A 16,425-nucleotide genomic window follows, 5' to 3' on the forward strand; every position below is an offset into this window, starting at 1 on the left:
GCATTTCCACACTCAAGCTGAGTGTGCAAGCAGAGTGCATGTGTAGCACCCGTCATACAGAAGAGACTGTGGGAATAGGTGGACGTTTGATTCTTCTCTGTTGCAGCGCTATAAGGATGGATTGAGTTATTGGGCCACGAGTCATTCTCGGGAAGACACTGGGTTTACTGGAGGAGAAGTGCTTTTTCTCTCCTTCCTGGCATTCCTTTTCCCTTTATTGCAGTTGGCTGGTGCACATACCTTTGGGTTTTGGAGAGAGGGGCAGCAGTGGGTTTTGGGGAGTGGGGCTGGAGTGGGTTTTGGAGAGTGGGGCTGGAGTGGGTTTTGGAGAGTGGGGCTGGAGTGGGTTTTGGATAGTGTGGGTACAATAGGTTTTGGAAAGTGGGGGTACAGTAGGTTTTGGAGAGAGGGGCAGCAGTGGGTTTTGGAAAGTTGGGGTACAGTAGGTTTTGGAAAGTGGGTGCACAGTAGGTTTTGGAAAGTGGGGGCACAGTAGGTTTTGGAAAGTGGGGGCACAGTAGGTTTTGGAAAGTGGGGGTACAGTAGGTTTTGGAGAGTGGGGCAGCAGTGGGTTTTGGAAAGTGAGGGTACAATAGGTTTTGGAAAGTGGGGGTACAGTGGGTTTTGGAGAGTAGGGGTAAAGTAGGCTTTGGAGGAACTGGGGGTACAGAGATGCCAGAGGAAGGAATTCCGTATCCTCAGGTGTTTGTGGTGGATAGACAGATGGGTGTGCCTCCCACTGTGCCTGTCCCACACCGGCAACGCACTGTCCTTCTCCAGCAGATTCTGATCGTGCTGGTGTCTCTGGCACTTTGTGGACTGGCCGTGGAGGCCTGCTTCATCTATAGACTCTACAACCAGCCTTCCGTGAGTTTTTATTATTATTATTATTATTATTATCCTTATACCCCTACTCAATTGGATCCTTACACCCCCTGAAAACAGCAGTCCTGATTCCTGCTCTGGCTTCCAGTTTGATTTCTAAACCAGAGAGGGGTCTGACAGAAGGAGAACTATAAAAAATAAAATAAAAACTGTTTAGATATCGTTTTTAAAACAAAAAAACTTTTGTTTTCTAGTTTGGTGTTTCTGTTTTGAAATATTCCCGTCTGTTTCCGTTAAGGCAACTGATTTTGAAAGTGCCTTTTGTTTGGTAAATGACAGGCGTTGCTTCACACATTCTGGTTGTGAAATGGTTTCCTGGAAAAGAACACAGGAGGGCTGTTATATGTTAGCTGTGATGGAAGGTGTGCTTCTATACTGGATAAAACATCACAGCTGAACTCAATTAACCTGACCTCCCCCCCAACGAAGTTGTACCGGCATAATTATCACCATCAGAAGGTTTCACAAAATTTCACAACACTGTGCAGCCTGTACATGACTGAGCGCAGTGCCTGACCTGCCATAGCTTCAGGTGGTGTGCACAGGGTTGCAAAAAGGGTCATTCTGAGTCTTCACTGTAAAGTCCAGTTCAGACCAAGGAAGCTGCAGCTGGTGACTCTTAGGAATGTTCTTAGCAATTAGGCAAAGGCAAGCGCCGGAATCAGACATTCTGAGATGAGTTGTTCACACTGCTGCAACTCCTCTCTGCAACATTCTAAAATCATCGTGTCGCAAATCTCTGGTCTGAACTGGGCTTAAGATGTGGTCTGTGGTAGTAGTCCCAAAAGCAGAGGTGTGCAGTCACAGCCCTGGATCTGAGGGGCTGCCCATGGGCTGGAAAGTGCTTGGAGCACTGGATCTGGGATCTGACCTGTTAATGGTTTGGTTAAAGTGCTGCTGATGCTATAAAGACAATTCGTAATGTTAACCGTTTTCATGGTTCTGTTTAAACTGTTGTTTTTTTCTACTGTACCACACTCACTAATGTACGTGCAAGAACAGATTAAAGAAAAAACCAACAATATGAAAGTGGAGTTGGAAATGTGTAGACTGCCAATCAAATTAATTACAATAAGACATTAACATATGCCCATAATGCAAATACAGAGAAGCTTTTATATGCTTTGATAATTTTTGTTTTAGGGAATGTTGTGGCTTTGTATGCAACTTTGCAGCATTGTAACACTTTAACACTGAACATTTCCTAAACCTCTTCTGAAAATAACCATACCTAATCAATACTGAAGTCCTTTCATATGTTATGTTGAATTTAATATAATTGTATGGAGTGCTTTCCAGCTTCCATTATTTTTCTTGTAACATAGCTGCTGTGCTGCTGTAATGTCATCAATCCTCAGCCTTTTCACAGCTCAGTGGAAAACAGGAAGCTACCAAGTGATTTGATTATAACAAGGTTTACAATATTATATATTTACATTTCCAAAAGGCATTTGATAAGGTATAACATGAGAGACTTGTTAGTAAAATGAGTAAGAAAAGAGCAGTAGGAGGAATCTTATCTGAGCAGGGTACTGTGGGAAGTGGAGTCCCACAAGGATCAGTGCTGCTCTTCCTCATTTATATCAATGACCTCAACAGGAACATAGAAAGTACATTAGTCAAATTTGCAGATTATACAAAACTGGGAGGTCAAGCTAATATTTTGGAATCTACTAAAGTAATTCAATATTTTAACAGAATTGAGAAGTGAGCAGAAACCTGGCAAATTAAATTCAATATAACCAAATGTAAAGTGCTACATGTGGGAAATAATACATTACGAGAGGAACAAAATGTGCTCAATTTGAAAAAGCCTTGGGAGTGATAGTTGATCAAGGCGTTTCGGGTTGTAGGCACTGTGTAGTATAAAAGGCCAACAGAGAGGGAGAAGCAGAATTAACTGCAGAAAGGGATTGGTTGACAGGCTGGGCCTAAGAGAGCGATTCCAATGCAATTCAGTCAATTCAGAAATAGCCTGTGATGGTAGGTAATTGAATGAATAAACATTCATAAATAAAAAATAATAATAAATACCTAATAAATATCTCTGCCTCCCAGGATGCCAGCATGTCTGTAAAGCAGCTTGGAGAACAGGTGAGGGATTGAGTCTAATTATCATTTCTGTGTGTGTATGTTTCTATGCATGTGAGTGTGTGTGTGTGTGTGTGTGTGTGTGTGTGTGTGTGTGTGTGTGTGTGTGTGTGTGTGTGTGTGTGTGTGTGCAAGTGATTACATAAGAGATTCTTCAGGTTGCGTAATGTTAGTAGAACAAGGCGACATAAATGGAAATTAGCAAAAGGTAAATTCCATACAGACATTATGAAACATTATTTCATGCAGAGAGTAGTCAATGTGTGGAATAGCCTGCCAGGTCATGTAGTACAGGCAGAAACTCTGGGGATTTTCAAGACCGGACTTGATACGATGTTAAATACTATCTAGTCTGTAGGTAATCAGAGCACTAGGTACAATTTAGTCAGTAACATGGTGAGCATTGTTGGGCTGAATGGCCTGTTATCATAATTATGTTATGTTAAGTGTCTGCACATGTGTGTACTGGTCAGTAATGGTAATGCAGATGTCACATTCTTTTACAGGAAAGCCGTTTTTTGAAAAAAGGTACAGTCTACATATGTTTCTCACTTGTTCAGTGGTGAGAGCCTTTTTTTTTTTTTTTTTTTTTTACTTTTGATGCTGCTATAATAAAACATTGAAAAGTCAGCAATATATAAAGATACATATAGACCAACAATAGAAAATTCTAGAAGTTATAGTTCATCATAACCATTCAAGGAGAGGCAAACCTATTGCATTCACAGAGAAGGCTATTAAACACTACTACTGCACCCCTGTCACACACTTATCACACGCCCCTATCACACACCCCTACCCCGATTATAATACGATTATATGATCAAAACCTGTGTGCTGAATTCTACAGAATTTGTTGGGTCCATAAAAACACATTATACTATACATGCAGACACTTTCCTTTCCATAGCACCTAACCCTAACCCTAACCATACCCGTAACTCTAACCCTAAACCTAACCATTACCATAACCCCTAACCCTAACCATAACCATTGCCTGCAGGCCAGGAGTAGGCCATTTTACTTTGTTTATTAGTATGTCACATTTTCAACATTGTTTGTCTTGGAAACCTTTTCTAGTTGAAAGGGAAGGTAAAATCCACCCAACAGAGAGAAGTGGCATCGCACTGAAGCCAGCAAAGCCCTCTGCACATCTCACAGGTAAGGCCTCTTATCTTTTGGGTGGCAGTGTAATTTAATGGGTAAGGAGCTTGTCTTGTAACCTAAAGGTCACAGGTTCGATTCCCAGGTAGGTCACTGCCGTTGCACCCTTGAGCAAGGTACTTAAACTGCATTGCTTCAGTACATGTCCAGCTGTATAAATGCTATGTAAAAAGTTGCGTCTGGATAAGAGCATCTACTAAATGCCTGTAATGTAATGTAATGCTTCTTCACAGTACAGACCTGGGTATAAAAGAGGAGATTGCTGTGTTTAGGGGAGAGGCTGTGTTTTGGGGAGAGGCTGTGTTTGGTGGGAAAGGCTGTGTTTGGTGGGAGAGGTTATTTTTTAGGCTGCTTTTCAGTGAGCAGAATTTTGTTTTGGCATACTTTCCGCCTATTGTTGGCTTTATCTTGTTGCTATGATAGAATACAAATTGTTGGTGGTGAAAGAATATATTTATGACTCTCAGACAGACACTATTGTCCCGTTTGTCATGCCTGATTGGTGTACTTACAGATGAGACTGGCCTGGTTTACCTATTAAATGGGAATTTCACTTTATAACACGTCTGGGGTTATTTTCACACCTACCCGGGCTTGTGTGTGCACCCCAGACAGTTTTTAGGTTGCTTGCTTCACTATTTAGATATTTAAATATTGGGATGTCAGGTATGCCATCCCTCCAAGTTACGCCTTGGCGGGGGCATGCCCCATACCTATACAGAACCAAGAGTTTGGCACTTTTCAGGGTTCCCCACAGAAATAACCACAACAGCCACAGACACTCAACCATTAAAAACATTAAATTCTGTACATTCTCACCCCATTTCAACAGGCAGAATTCAAAAACAACTTCATGTCCACACAATAAAGCCCCAAACTAAGGGAATTTTGCGTTTTCTCCTTGTTATTTTTCCTGCCGCCAATCCCACTAACATGTCTCCCCATTGGACATTTTACCGACACCAGCCAAATCTTCACCTACACGACCCAATCAAAAACTCGCATACACACGCAAAATACCCATTCCTTTTTATTCTGAAACATTTCCAGTTTAAACAACTAGTCTGCTGTGGCCTAGTGGGCAAAGTTACAGTCTTGGGAACATGGGATCGTCGGTTCAAGCCCAGCTAGGAACACGTTTCTTTAACCTGCTTTTACCCTCATTAATAATAGTTTACTACTTCTCAAGTATTGCTTTTGCACCATATCTACCCGCCGTTCACCAAACGTATACACTACATTATGACGTACCGTCTGCACGTTCAGTTATTAACCGGCTACAATATTGCAAACCCCTTATGGATTCAATGGGAGCTCTTCTGTGCTTACTGGCCTATGTTCTTCTTTAAAACCACGGACAGGTTTGCTTATGATATTTCACACATTGCATAGCTATGTCATGGTGCTGCACTAACAAAGTCACAGACTGGTAAACCTCCGGTTGAAGGATTGAATCCCGCCTCGCCCTCAGGCAGATAATTTCCTCTTTTACACTAATGTTTTCTTACGCTTTTATATTTTCTTTACCAAAACGCACTCACGGCCACCCATATGCATTTCATGACGGCAAATGTATTCATTTTATTAAAAAGTTACACCAGTTCACCACTCTGCCATTTCTACTAACTACATTTCTTCACTTGGCTACCGTACAAAACCTTATCGGCAAACGCCACGTTTCTACATTTGTCACCTCGCCCTGTTCTCTATCTAGCCACATACAATTACTACATATGTACGTTCTGCAACTCCCCATTAAAACATTACATTTAAAACCACGACTCACTCATAATTATAACTACTAGCACTGAACATGAGAAAAACACATCAGTGCAATAGATTTCACGTTACTTAACCCTTCACTTTAATGACTAATGCTTTATACCGACTGTTATATATACCGTTCGATAAGGATACTAAGCTCGATCATGGTCACTTCATTTACTTCGCACTATAGTCTGTGATCATGTCAACCTTCACCTACATGCCCATTCTGCTAAAAACATCTTGTTTCAACTACGCTATTTCATCATTTAATTCTAATTTCTCTCACTGTTGTTATTTTATCATATGCAAAGCCTGCTGGGACATGTGTGTCTGCTCCTATTCTCCACTATCAAGTTTTCCGGTTCTAGCTTAGCAAAACAGCGAAGAGGATTCCCACCTGCAGATAAGCCTATCAAAATGCCTTATAAACCTTACAAACACTAAAAGTGCATCTCCACGAAATAACAGACAACGGAGCAGGACAGCAGGGTACACAAGTTGCGACCTAGGGAGCTCTAATTCTACGGGCTTCCTGATTCTTTTGACAATCACGGCTCGTTGGATGGCCATCAGATCCATGAGTACATACACTGGCCATATTTCACCTGCATTTCTGATGCGTTTACACTTACCCCAGCGCACGCTTTGTCACAGCCAGTGTTTTAGATATAGCAAACCAAAACTGCCAAACTGTACACGCTCATCAGACTGTACAAATTCACACAAGGATAGCCATAATCCACAACCGTTTCTTACAGGGTCACTTCGCATTTCTCACTCATAATAAAACGCTTTGCAAAAAGAAATGATCTCATAAAAAACACGTTTTCAACATACAAAAATGCCCAGTTACTCACACATACAAGACATACCCTGTCTATAACTCATTCATTCAGACTGACAAAATCCATGCCTGCGATTAAAAGTACTGATATCAAAATGACGCCAAGTTACGGTACTACAAACAATATAGGCTCTTGCCTCATGAAATTACATAAGATGTATTCCAAAGCAATGCCACCCAATATTTCCTCAATTCTTTCAAGACACTGAAGGTAGACTTTTATTTCAGGAATAAATCCTGCTTCTCCATCTCTCCTGCAAGGAAATACCCGGTCCTTACCATAGAATGGTAAAGTGGTACAGCATACAGTGTTTGAGTGTTAAAATGCAAGTGTGGTCGAGTCGTTGAAGGTTAGTGTGATAGAGTGGTAAAGTTTTTGAGTGTTAGAATGCTAGTGTGGTTGAGTGGTAGAAGGTTAATGTGTTCAGGAAACTACAGACCTGTAAGTTTAACTTGCATAATATGTAAAATACTGGAATCTATCATTAGAGGCAAGTTGGAAGCATTTCTTGAAAATAGCAACATCCTAAGGGATAGCCAGCATGGTTTTCGTAAGGGAAGGTCATGTCTGACAAACCTTCTGGTATTCTTTGAAGCTACCAAGTGTTTTGATTATAGCAATACATATTATATTATCTACTTAGATTTTCAAAAGGCATTTGATAAGGTACCACGTGAGAGGCTTGTTAGTAAAATGAAGACCGTAGGAATTAGAGGATGTATTTCAGAGTGGATTCGGCTACAGGGTAGAACACAAAGAGTAGTAGGAGGGACATTATCTGTGCAGGGAGCTGTTAGAAGTGGAGTCCCACAAGGATCAGTGCTGGGACCACTGCTCTTCCTCATTTACATCAATGACTTTGACTGGGACATAGAAAGTACATCAGTCAAATTTGTAGATGATACAAAACTGGGAGGCTAATAGTTTGGAAGCTACTAAAGTAATCCAAGAATATTTAAATAAAATCCAGAAGTGGGCGGAAACCCGGCAAATGAAATTTAATAAAGCCAAATGTAAAGTTCTGCATGTGGGAAATAAAAACATTAGGCAGGATTAGGCGACTTTATGGGAGGATCAAAATTGGAATGTGCCCAGTTTGAAAAAGACTTGGGATTAATGGTTGAGCAAAGCCTTTCTGGTTCTAGGCACTGTGCTGTCGCAGTAAAAAAAAAAAAGGCCAACGGGATGCTGGGATATATAGCCAAAAGTATTGAGCATAAATCCAAGGAAGTTATACTTATCTTATACAATACATTTGCTGGACCACACTTGGAGTATTGTGTGTAGTTCTGAGGACCATACTACAAGAAAGATATAGAGGCTCTGGAAAAAAAATGGCGAGCATCGTTGGGCTGAACGGCCTGTTCTCATCATTATATTATCTTATGCTATGTTAGAGTAGCAGAGTGTGGAGTAGCAGGCTGACTCTGTTTTCTGTCGTAGATATTAGCATTCCTGTGGCACCAGATGGGATACTGCAGTGGGGGATAAATGGAGATGCCTTCTCTGCTGGGGTGGAGCACAAGGACGGGTCACTGCTACTGAAGAAGGAGGGGTTCTACTTCATCTACTCTAAGGTGTCGTTTGAGGAGCTCACCTGTTCCATGTTCAAGCATACGGTCCTGATGCGCACCCCTCGCTACTCTCAAGACCTGCCACTCATGAAGGCCAAGCGCTTCTCCTGCAGCAACTCCAAACAGCCCGAAGATGGCATGCTGAACAGCTACCTGGGTGGAGTCTTCCACCTGCATGTCGATGACTCTGTTTTTGTGAAGGTGGAGAATCATACCCTGGTCAGACACCATGACACCTCAGACAACTTCTTTGGAATGTTCATGATATAAACAAAAAGTGATGCAACTGTTAATGGTGTGTTTGTGTAGATCTGGGTTAGGGTCAAGGCATGACCATTGATGAGGAAATCAGTCTACGGAGCATAATGAAGGTGTGATGAGGGACTGATGAGATGAGTGTGTAAGAGAGTAAATGGAGTGTGAAGGTCTGAGTGTTATACAAGACTGCAGTGGAACACATTGCTCCAGCACACAGATACTATTTTATTTTCATAGATAATTTTTGTACCACCCATGGACAGGCATATTCTGAAGGAAAACCCAACACACTTCTTAAAAGTATTAGTGTTTAATTATAATGCAATCATTTGAAAAATAATAACATCCCAGTTAGCATATGTATTCTACATTTTGCTGGTCATTGCCATTCATTGAGAAGTTTTTCTTCCTGTAATAGAAGATTTGTGTGTGGGATCATTAGAGTGAGGGAGTGTGTGATTAGTGGTTTGTGTGAAATTAGATTACATTTATTTGGCAGATGCTTATCCAAAGCGACGTAAAAAGTGCATTTCATGGTCATGAACAACTATGAAACACAGGTTCAATAAGATACGATACTCATTTCGTATAGCTATTTCTAGCCAAGGACACAGTTTAGTTCACGCGCTGAACACTATTCTGACCTAACATATACTAAGCCAAACTAGAGAGAAGGACAAGCTACAATATTAGAACAAATACAAATTTACAAAAATGACCAACAAGTGCTGGAATGGGGGTACATGTATCATGAGTGTCATGAAAGGGGGGGATTTAAAGTGAAATGATATACAGAGTGGTGGTATTTAGTCCAGGTATAGTCTGAAGAGATGCGTCTTCAGACCATGGCGGAAGATGGGTAGTGAGGGAGAGGTTCGAAGAGGGACAGGGAGTTCATTTCACCACTGGGGAGCTAGGGTGGAGAAGCTCTGTGATCCCTTTACTCAGCTGGGTTAGGGTTAGGTACAAGGTGCCCTGCTGCTGCAGAGCGGAGTGGTTGAGCAGGCGTATAGAATCAAATCATGTCCTGCAAATAGATAGGGGACATCCTGTTGCCTGCAGTGTAGGCAAGGGTCAGGACTTTGAACCCGATCCTGGCAGTGACCGGTAGCCAGTGGAGTAACCGCACCAGAGGAGTGACGTGGGAGAATTTGGGAATGTTGTAGGTGAGTCGGGCAGCAGCATTTTGAACATTCTCTAGTGGGTGTATGGCACAAGCTGGCAGGCTTGCAAAGAGTGAGTTGCAGTAATCAAGGCGGGAGGTCACCATAGCCTGGACAAGCAGCTACAAATGACCTCTCATGTCTACATAGGTATATAAAATTTAGAAAATGTCAGAAATGTTAGAAGTTCTATGAAAAAAGAAACCCAAATACAAAGAAAACAGTGTCATTGAAGCTTCAGAATTATATCAAACTATCGTTTGAAACCACCAATTAGGTTCCTGCTTTGCATTGGACGTTTCATAACACATACGGACATCACAGATGAAAAGGTTTCTGTGACTAAAACAAGCATCTGTAACAGAGACAAGCTTCCTATCTGAGAGCTGTGGACGTGGTGTGCAGTGTGAATTTACTGGAAGATGTGACCTGACGAAGATGTGACCTGGGTTTATAGGAATCAGAACACTGTGCAGGAAACAGAGGGAGGTGTTGGTATCGGTAATTTTCACAATGATGTCACTTCATCTATCTTTTATGGTACTGATTAGGTATATTAAAACTGAAATGCAATATCCATGTTTAAAGATGTTGTAAAGATTGTTTGTGATGGCTAGGATGATGTTATGAAGTGTACTCCAGTTTAACAATGTGAGTGACACATACCAGTAATATTTCACACTGTGCATCTCACATTTTATACTGAGTTATTGTATAATTACTGTATACTGTATTTATATATGTAAATAACAAATAACAATTACCTTGCTCATATTTTTTTAAAGCTTAAATTAAGGACCAAGAAAATAAATGTACTGACAATTTGTCCATGCTTTTACCTCAGACTGCTGAAGCAGTTTTCTATTCAGGTGCAGAATTCCCACTCATCTCCCCCTTCTGTGGGCACGTATCTGTATCCCTCCATCCCTCCCTCCTTCCTCAACCTTTTCTTTCAGCTTTCCCCTTTCTGTTCACGATCGGGTTGCCATCCTCATATCAATGGTGAGGGCAGTAAAATCATTTAAAAACAACATTTGTCTGGAAATGGTTTTATTTGTTGGGAAACTGCATTTGTAAATCGTAGTTGTTCCATATGTAGGTGTTCAGATTTTGTGAATATGAAACTTACAATGAACAGATGATGGAATCTGTTTTGCTTAAAACTGGGTAATCATGTTTAACAGTTGTGTCAGGGCTGCTGAGGGTTTGTCCTGACATTGCTGGATATCTAGATCAAGTAATCTGTTTCTCTGCTTTCCCAAACTGGTGTAGTATGAGATGGACCCACAGGTATAGCTGGGGATTATACATTTGGAGAAATGGTCACATTCTGGAAAGGTCATGCAGAGGGGGATGTGCAGCCTTTTTTGGCAACTCTTCCCTCCTCCAACTTCAGCATTTAATTTACTCTGCTTTACATATAATGACCAAACATAAAGACACCCCTTGGTCTGGGCCTGTTTTTTATGGTTTGGACTGGGCCCCTTAGTTCCATTGAAGTCAAATCTTAAAGCTACTACATTCAATCACATTCTAGACAATTCTGTGCTTCCCCAACAGTTTTTGAAGGGCTGTCCCTGTTCCCCCAGGCACACAGTGAGACATGTACACGTGCCTAAGAAAAACTTTGCACGAGTGAGAGGCCCAGGTTAAAATCCCCACCTCGGACTCAGGCAAATCTCTAACGCATTCATTAATGTAGTGCCTATTGATAGACATCAGAATTGCAAAAAAAAAAAAAAAAAAGTTGGTTGCTGTGTTTCAAATGGTGGGGGAGGGAAAGGGGGGTGAGTGTGGTGGTGCAGTTCGGCTAGTTCGCTAATGAAACACAGTAAAGGTGCGGTAAAGCAAAGGTCTCATAGCAGGTTACCATGACAACACTCTCTGGTGACGCAAACCTCAAATTTAAAATAACAATGTTGCCCTTAGGTAGGGACAATTTTGCCTTTAGCTGACTGGTAACACATTTGCCTAAAAAAATCTATGGATGAGTGAGAGGCCAGGTTCAAATCCGAAAGTTTCTAACTCTGTTGTTACATACGCATGTAGATGCACAGGCCACACATTCACACAGTCTCTCCCAGACACATGCACAAGTCTCACACACACACACAGATGCACATTCTCTCTCCCACATGCACACACATGCTTCCGTGTAGGTGGATAGGAACAGGTAGTAGAGTGAATACTCGGAGGCTGCTAACGCAAGCACCAACATTCAGCTGGATGTGAACTCACAGCAGTGAACTCACCTTTTATTGTCTCTGATTCACAAAACAATGCTAATCTGAAGAACTCCTCCATTTCCAATGGTTTAGTCAGAGGCCATATCTAGTTAAAATGCAGAAAGATTAGGGTGGAAATTCCTGTGACATAATCCTGATGTGGTGTATTCACAGAGAATGTAATTCTGGAACACAGGGAATCTAAACCTTCTTTATTCATATGGACAACTGCCCATCGCTATCATGCATAAGAATGGTAAACAAAATATGCATTTAAATGCAACAATATTTGGATGGTTATGTCAATTTGTTTGTTTTTCCTCTGTGCCAACAATGACTAAATGCAAAATGAATTATTTTTTAATTAATTGCATGTGTCCCATCTGTGTTGGCATTTGCATTCTTTGTGTAGTGTGTGTAAAAGATGAAAGTCCTCCAGTAGTTCCTTTCTTCTTTAGGAAATTGCCATACTGTTGTCTTTGGAATACACAAACATTCTGCAATAGCTTCAAATATTTTTTCATTTTTCTGCAACAGCTATATTTTTCTTTTCTGTCATCCTCATACCTTTATTGCTTGTCATATTCACTTCTATGGCCCCTCATCTGCAGTTCTGCGTTTGTATCTTTTAGCTCATGAAGTAGACTCTACAAACACTTTCAAAGCATATCACTCATGCCCTAATGTTCACTGCTTCCATTTATAATTAGAATAAAATAGTAAACATGTAAACCTGTACAGCTGATACTCATGCTATCTTGGAATAGGGAGACTTGATTCATTGAATGGCATTGTTGTGATATAGTTTAGCATATAAATAATGAAAGTAATGAAATGTACAGTATATATTCTGAATTTTGCCTCAGTCATTGTATTGAAATACAAATATGATTAGTACAGAGAAAACAACCAATTTGCCATGACTGTCCCAATAGTTGTCCCAAGATGGTTGTAAGCTGCTCAGAATTGAATGCATTTTCTGGAGTTACTGTTATCAGTGAGTTGAGTTGAGGTAAATCTTGTGCTTAAATGCGTTAGGTGTTAAATGCACCATATGATGGTCTCTTTTACATAAGAGGAAATTCACGAATATGTTTTGCCTGAAGGATGATTAGATCAACATTGGATTGGGGGTCTAAATATTATAAGTATTGGAAACATTATTCAATTTTGACTGCAAATCTGGAAACTTGTTTTGGTTTAATTCAAATTCTTTATATTGATATATGCATTTAATGACAGGACATACTATACTGAATCTGTGTACAAACAGTTTGTAACAAACACAAGGCAGGAATTTGTTTTGTGTTCTGCTTTTAAAGCTGTTCATAATTATGTATAAAAATAAATTGGTCTGTCCTGGATGGTTTCATAGATTGTGTGTGTATGCGTGTGAGAAAGGAGAGAGAGTGTGGGAGGAAGTGAGAGAGATGGCTATCGTTTGCATCACTTGTGTGCTTGCATCTCTTCAGATGCATGCACAATTCTTTTTTTTCAGGTGGGGAAGAGTCTATAACCTTAAATTCAAGAACTATAAATTCGACTCTTCTGAAACCTTCAGTAAAAATAAAATCGATATTTTTGAAATAGAAATCACTGCAATGTGTTTTTTTTTTGCATCCAAGACACTTGTATTATTAAAAACATTCTTCTGGGTCTCAGGTAGTGACCTTTTTACAATTTGTTTTTCCTGTCGTGAGAACAACCACATCGTTCTCAGTCAAAATCAGACATAATTAGCCATGCTACAGATAATTCACACTCAATAAACAATTAACAAATCTACATCTGATATGCTCAAACATCTCCATCTGATATCCACCCTAATAAGCAAAGCTACAGTAGATCTGATATACACCTACCCTATACCAAATCAACACAAGGTTTTACTTTTTAAAAAATCTTTATAATCATCCTCCTCCTTTCCCATCCAATACACACACAGGGGCATGCACGAGCTGCAAACGGATATCACCTCACTGAACTAGTTGTTTCTTCCTGTACCTCATCCTGCTGACACAATGTGTGGTGCATCCACCCCCACACTCCAAACATCTTTTGCTGACTCAGGTTCACCTGGGTAATGTGGTTTAGTTTCTGTGTGTGTGTGTGTGTGTGTGCGCGCACACGGACGCATTGCGATAGAAGGGGGAGAACAGAAACAGGTCTTGAAGGCCACATTCTCTCAACGGAAACAGCTTTTGTTTGTTGCATCAAATGTGAAGTGTGTGGGTTTTACTGTTACATTTCCATCTCTTTCGCTCTCTGCAGTTGTTTCCAAGGCAGGTTTATTGTTCAATAACTATTGATATAAATAACTATTACTTGGTTGGTAACTGATTGGTTGATTAGCTGATCAGATGTTGTTCATGTGTATGTTTCGCTGTAATGTTTATATGCGTTTTAGAGAGCAAAGGAGGAGCTAGCTCTGTCCTGGATGCTAAACCTACTCTTTATCTCACCAAGAGCCAGGACGTGTGACTGTGTCCTTATGCATTTTCTTTTTTTCGTAGGGCAATGTATATTTGATATGATGCCTGTGGCTGGAAATTCAGTAGAGGGTTATAACTAGGGTTAGGAATACCCAGGGGTAATAAAAGCACTTTATTTTCATTTTTATTCATTTACAATCAACAAAAACATTTCTAAATATCAGACAATAATATTAACTAGGCTATGTCCTTGTAAGAAACAAAGAGATACACTTATTTTAAATCAAATTTAAAACATTGGTCCTAGCATACCAGGCAGTCAAGGGATCAGCCCCAGCATACCTCCACAAGATATTCAAACCCTACATGCCAGCCAGATCCCTCCGTTCTGCTACCTCAGGACGCCTAGCACCTCCCACTCTTCGCACCTGCACTTCCAGAACACATCTCCTGTCTGTTCTGGCCCCACAATGGTGGAATGACCTCCCTGTGGAGGTCAGAACAGCTGAGACACTGACCCATTTCAAATGACGACTGAAGACTCACCTCTTCAGGCTGCACCTCTCCCCATCCCTCCCTACCCCCCTGTAAATGACTGTAAGCTTAGGGTTGCAAGTAGGCAGCTGATTCGTAGGTGACTTAAGTGCATTAACTGTCTTAACTACTGCTTTTATTTTTCCCATAGATTGCGTTGTTGCCGTTCTCGTTGTTAGTGTTAATCAGTTTAACCTTCAGGGTCCAAGTTGAACTATGCGGTTGTTCCCTGCACTTGGACCGGTACTTCTCTCTAGGGGTTTCGTCATACTTGTTCCTGGTTATGGTTATACACTTTGTTGTCGCTCTGGATACAAGCGTCTGCCAAATGCCTGTAATGTAACGTAATAATTTTGATCATTTAAAGAGTTCTAACAAATAATTTGGCCATTGGTGCCAACAATTCCTCAAAAGGGGCCAATACGAGCTAATAAAAAAAAATCTATTATTATTATTATTATTTTTTTTTTTTACACAAGTTATGAATAAAATCAGTAAGAGACATCTACTGATTAAGCTGAATTTCATGGAATGTGAGAAGTCCAAACAAATGCTGGGAAAACAAAACATGCAAAACAGTGGTTTAACTGGGATAAAATCCAGTTAACAACCCCACTGATTTAGGGGTTAGGGTTAATAGCTAAAGCCATTTAGTCAGCTAGCTAATGCAAGTTGTCTGCCTCTACATGCTTCCCCAGTTTGGAGGTTCCAAATGAAAGCATTTGTTACGGTTGCTCTCAAGCACCGGCAAACATAATGAAGCCAAAACCAAGGTTTCCCAAAAATATCAAAACTTTTACAAAACCATATGAAATACCGAAATAACTGTAAAACATAAGCGACACGGTCGTGGTCCAAAGATGAGGAGAAAATAAAGCTCCTGAGAAGCTGACTCCAGGCTTCTTAAAATGAGCACCGCCACAGGTGCTGTCAATTACCTGAAACAAAAGACAAACACAGGCCTCCAAACGGCCGGCGCCCCCACCTGAGGCAGAGGGGCGTAACACATTAAAGCAGTCATAAGTTTTTAAACAAGGACAAAGTCTAATAATATTAAAAACATCACAATATGCAAGATACCAGAGAGCTGCTGTGTCTTACTGTAGGGTAAACACATCTAAAAACCTGGAGTTTTCCGTTTTCCTTTTTATTTATTGCCAAACAGGGAGAGAGCGCTTCATACTTTTTGGTTTCAGTAAAAATGGGGTGCCCTAGGATTCAACTGGACATCTATACAGTGGCGATTTAAGCATGGCATTTCTGGTGGGGGAGTTTTGTATGACGTCACCATCACAAAAAAAAGGTAACCAATTAGTCTACGGTAGGCCTATTCTATTATATGGGCTGCGCTGTAAGTACCAGGGAGCAGAAAGATTTCCAAACTGAATAATAAAATAAAGACTCGTTCAAACTTGAACTTAAACTTCAAAAATTAAAATGAAATCACACTTGACTTGAAAAAAAAAAAAAACTGTCTAAATGTACAA

At 40.5% G+C, this 16,425-nt stretch overlaps 1 protein-coding gene and 1 long non-coding RNA gene across 2 annotated transcripts; both read left to right on the forward strand.

Moving 5' to 3' along the window:
- LOC135249133 (tumor necrosis factor ligand superfamily member 14-like) lies at positions 1 to 10,778 on the forward strand. The gene is made up of 5 exons (XM_064324434.1): positions 1 to 867; positions 2,944 to 2,979; positions 3,483 to 3,504; positions 4,057 to 4,137; positions 8,196 to 10,778. The coding sequence occupies exons 1-5, from the start codon at positions 673 to 675 to the stop codon at positions 8,594 to 8,596; spliced, it is 735 nt and encodes a 244-aa protein (XP_064180504.1). The 5' UTR covers positions 1 to 672; the 3' UTR covers positions 8,597 to 10,778.
- LOC135249134 (uncharacterized) lies at positions 4,144 to 7,997 on the forward strand. Its single transcript, XR_010328598.1, has 2 exons — positions 4,144 to 7,101; positions 7,166 to 7,997. It is a non-coding gene; the product is annotated as an uncharacterized LOC135249134 (long non-coding RNA).
- Positions 10,779 to 16,425: the final 5,647 nt, after the last annotated feature.

This window comes from Anguilla rostrata, chromosome 2 (assembly GCF_018555375.3).
Source record: "Anguilla rostrata isolate EN2019 chromosome 2, ASM1855537v3, whole genome shotgun sequence".
In the NCBI taxonomy this organism is placed as follows: domain Eukaryota; kingdom Metazoa; phylum Chordata; class Actinopteri; order Anguilliformes; family Anguillidae; genus Anguilla; species Anguilla rostrata.

Bases quoted from the DNA above. Each gene is read 5' to 3' on its own strand.
- LOC135249133 (XM_064324434.1), top strand. From the start codon at position 673: ATGCCAGAGGAAGGAATTCCGTATCCTCAGGTGTTTGTGGTGGATAGA. The intron at 868-2,943 runs GTGAGTTTTTAT...TCTGCCTCCCAG, and splicing joins GACTCTACAACCAGCCTTCC to GATGCCAGCATGTCTGTAAA. The intron at 3,505-4,056 runs GTACAGTCTACA...AACCTTTTCTAG, and splicing joins AAGCCGTTTTTTGAAAAAAG to TTGAAAGGGAAGGTAAAATC.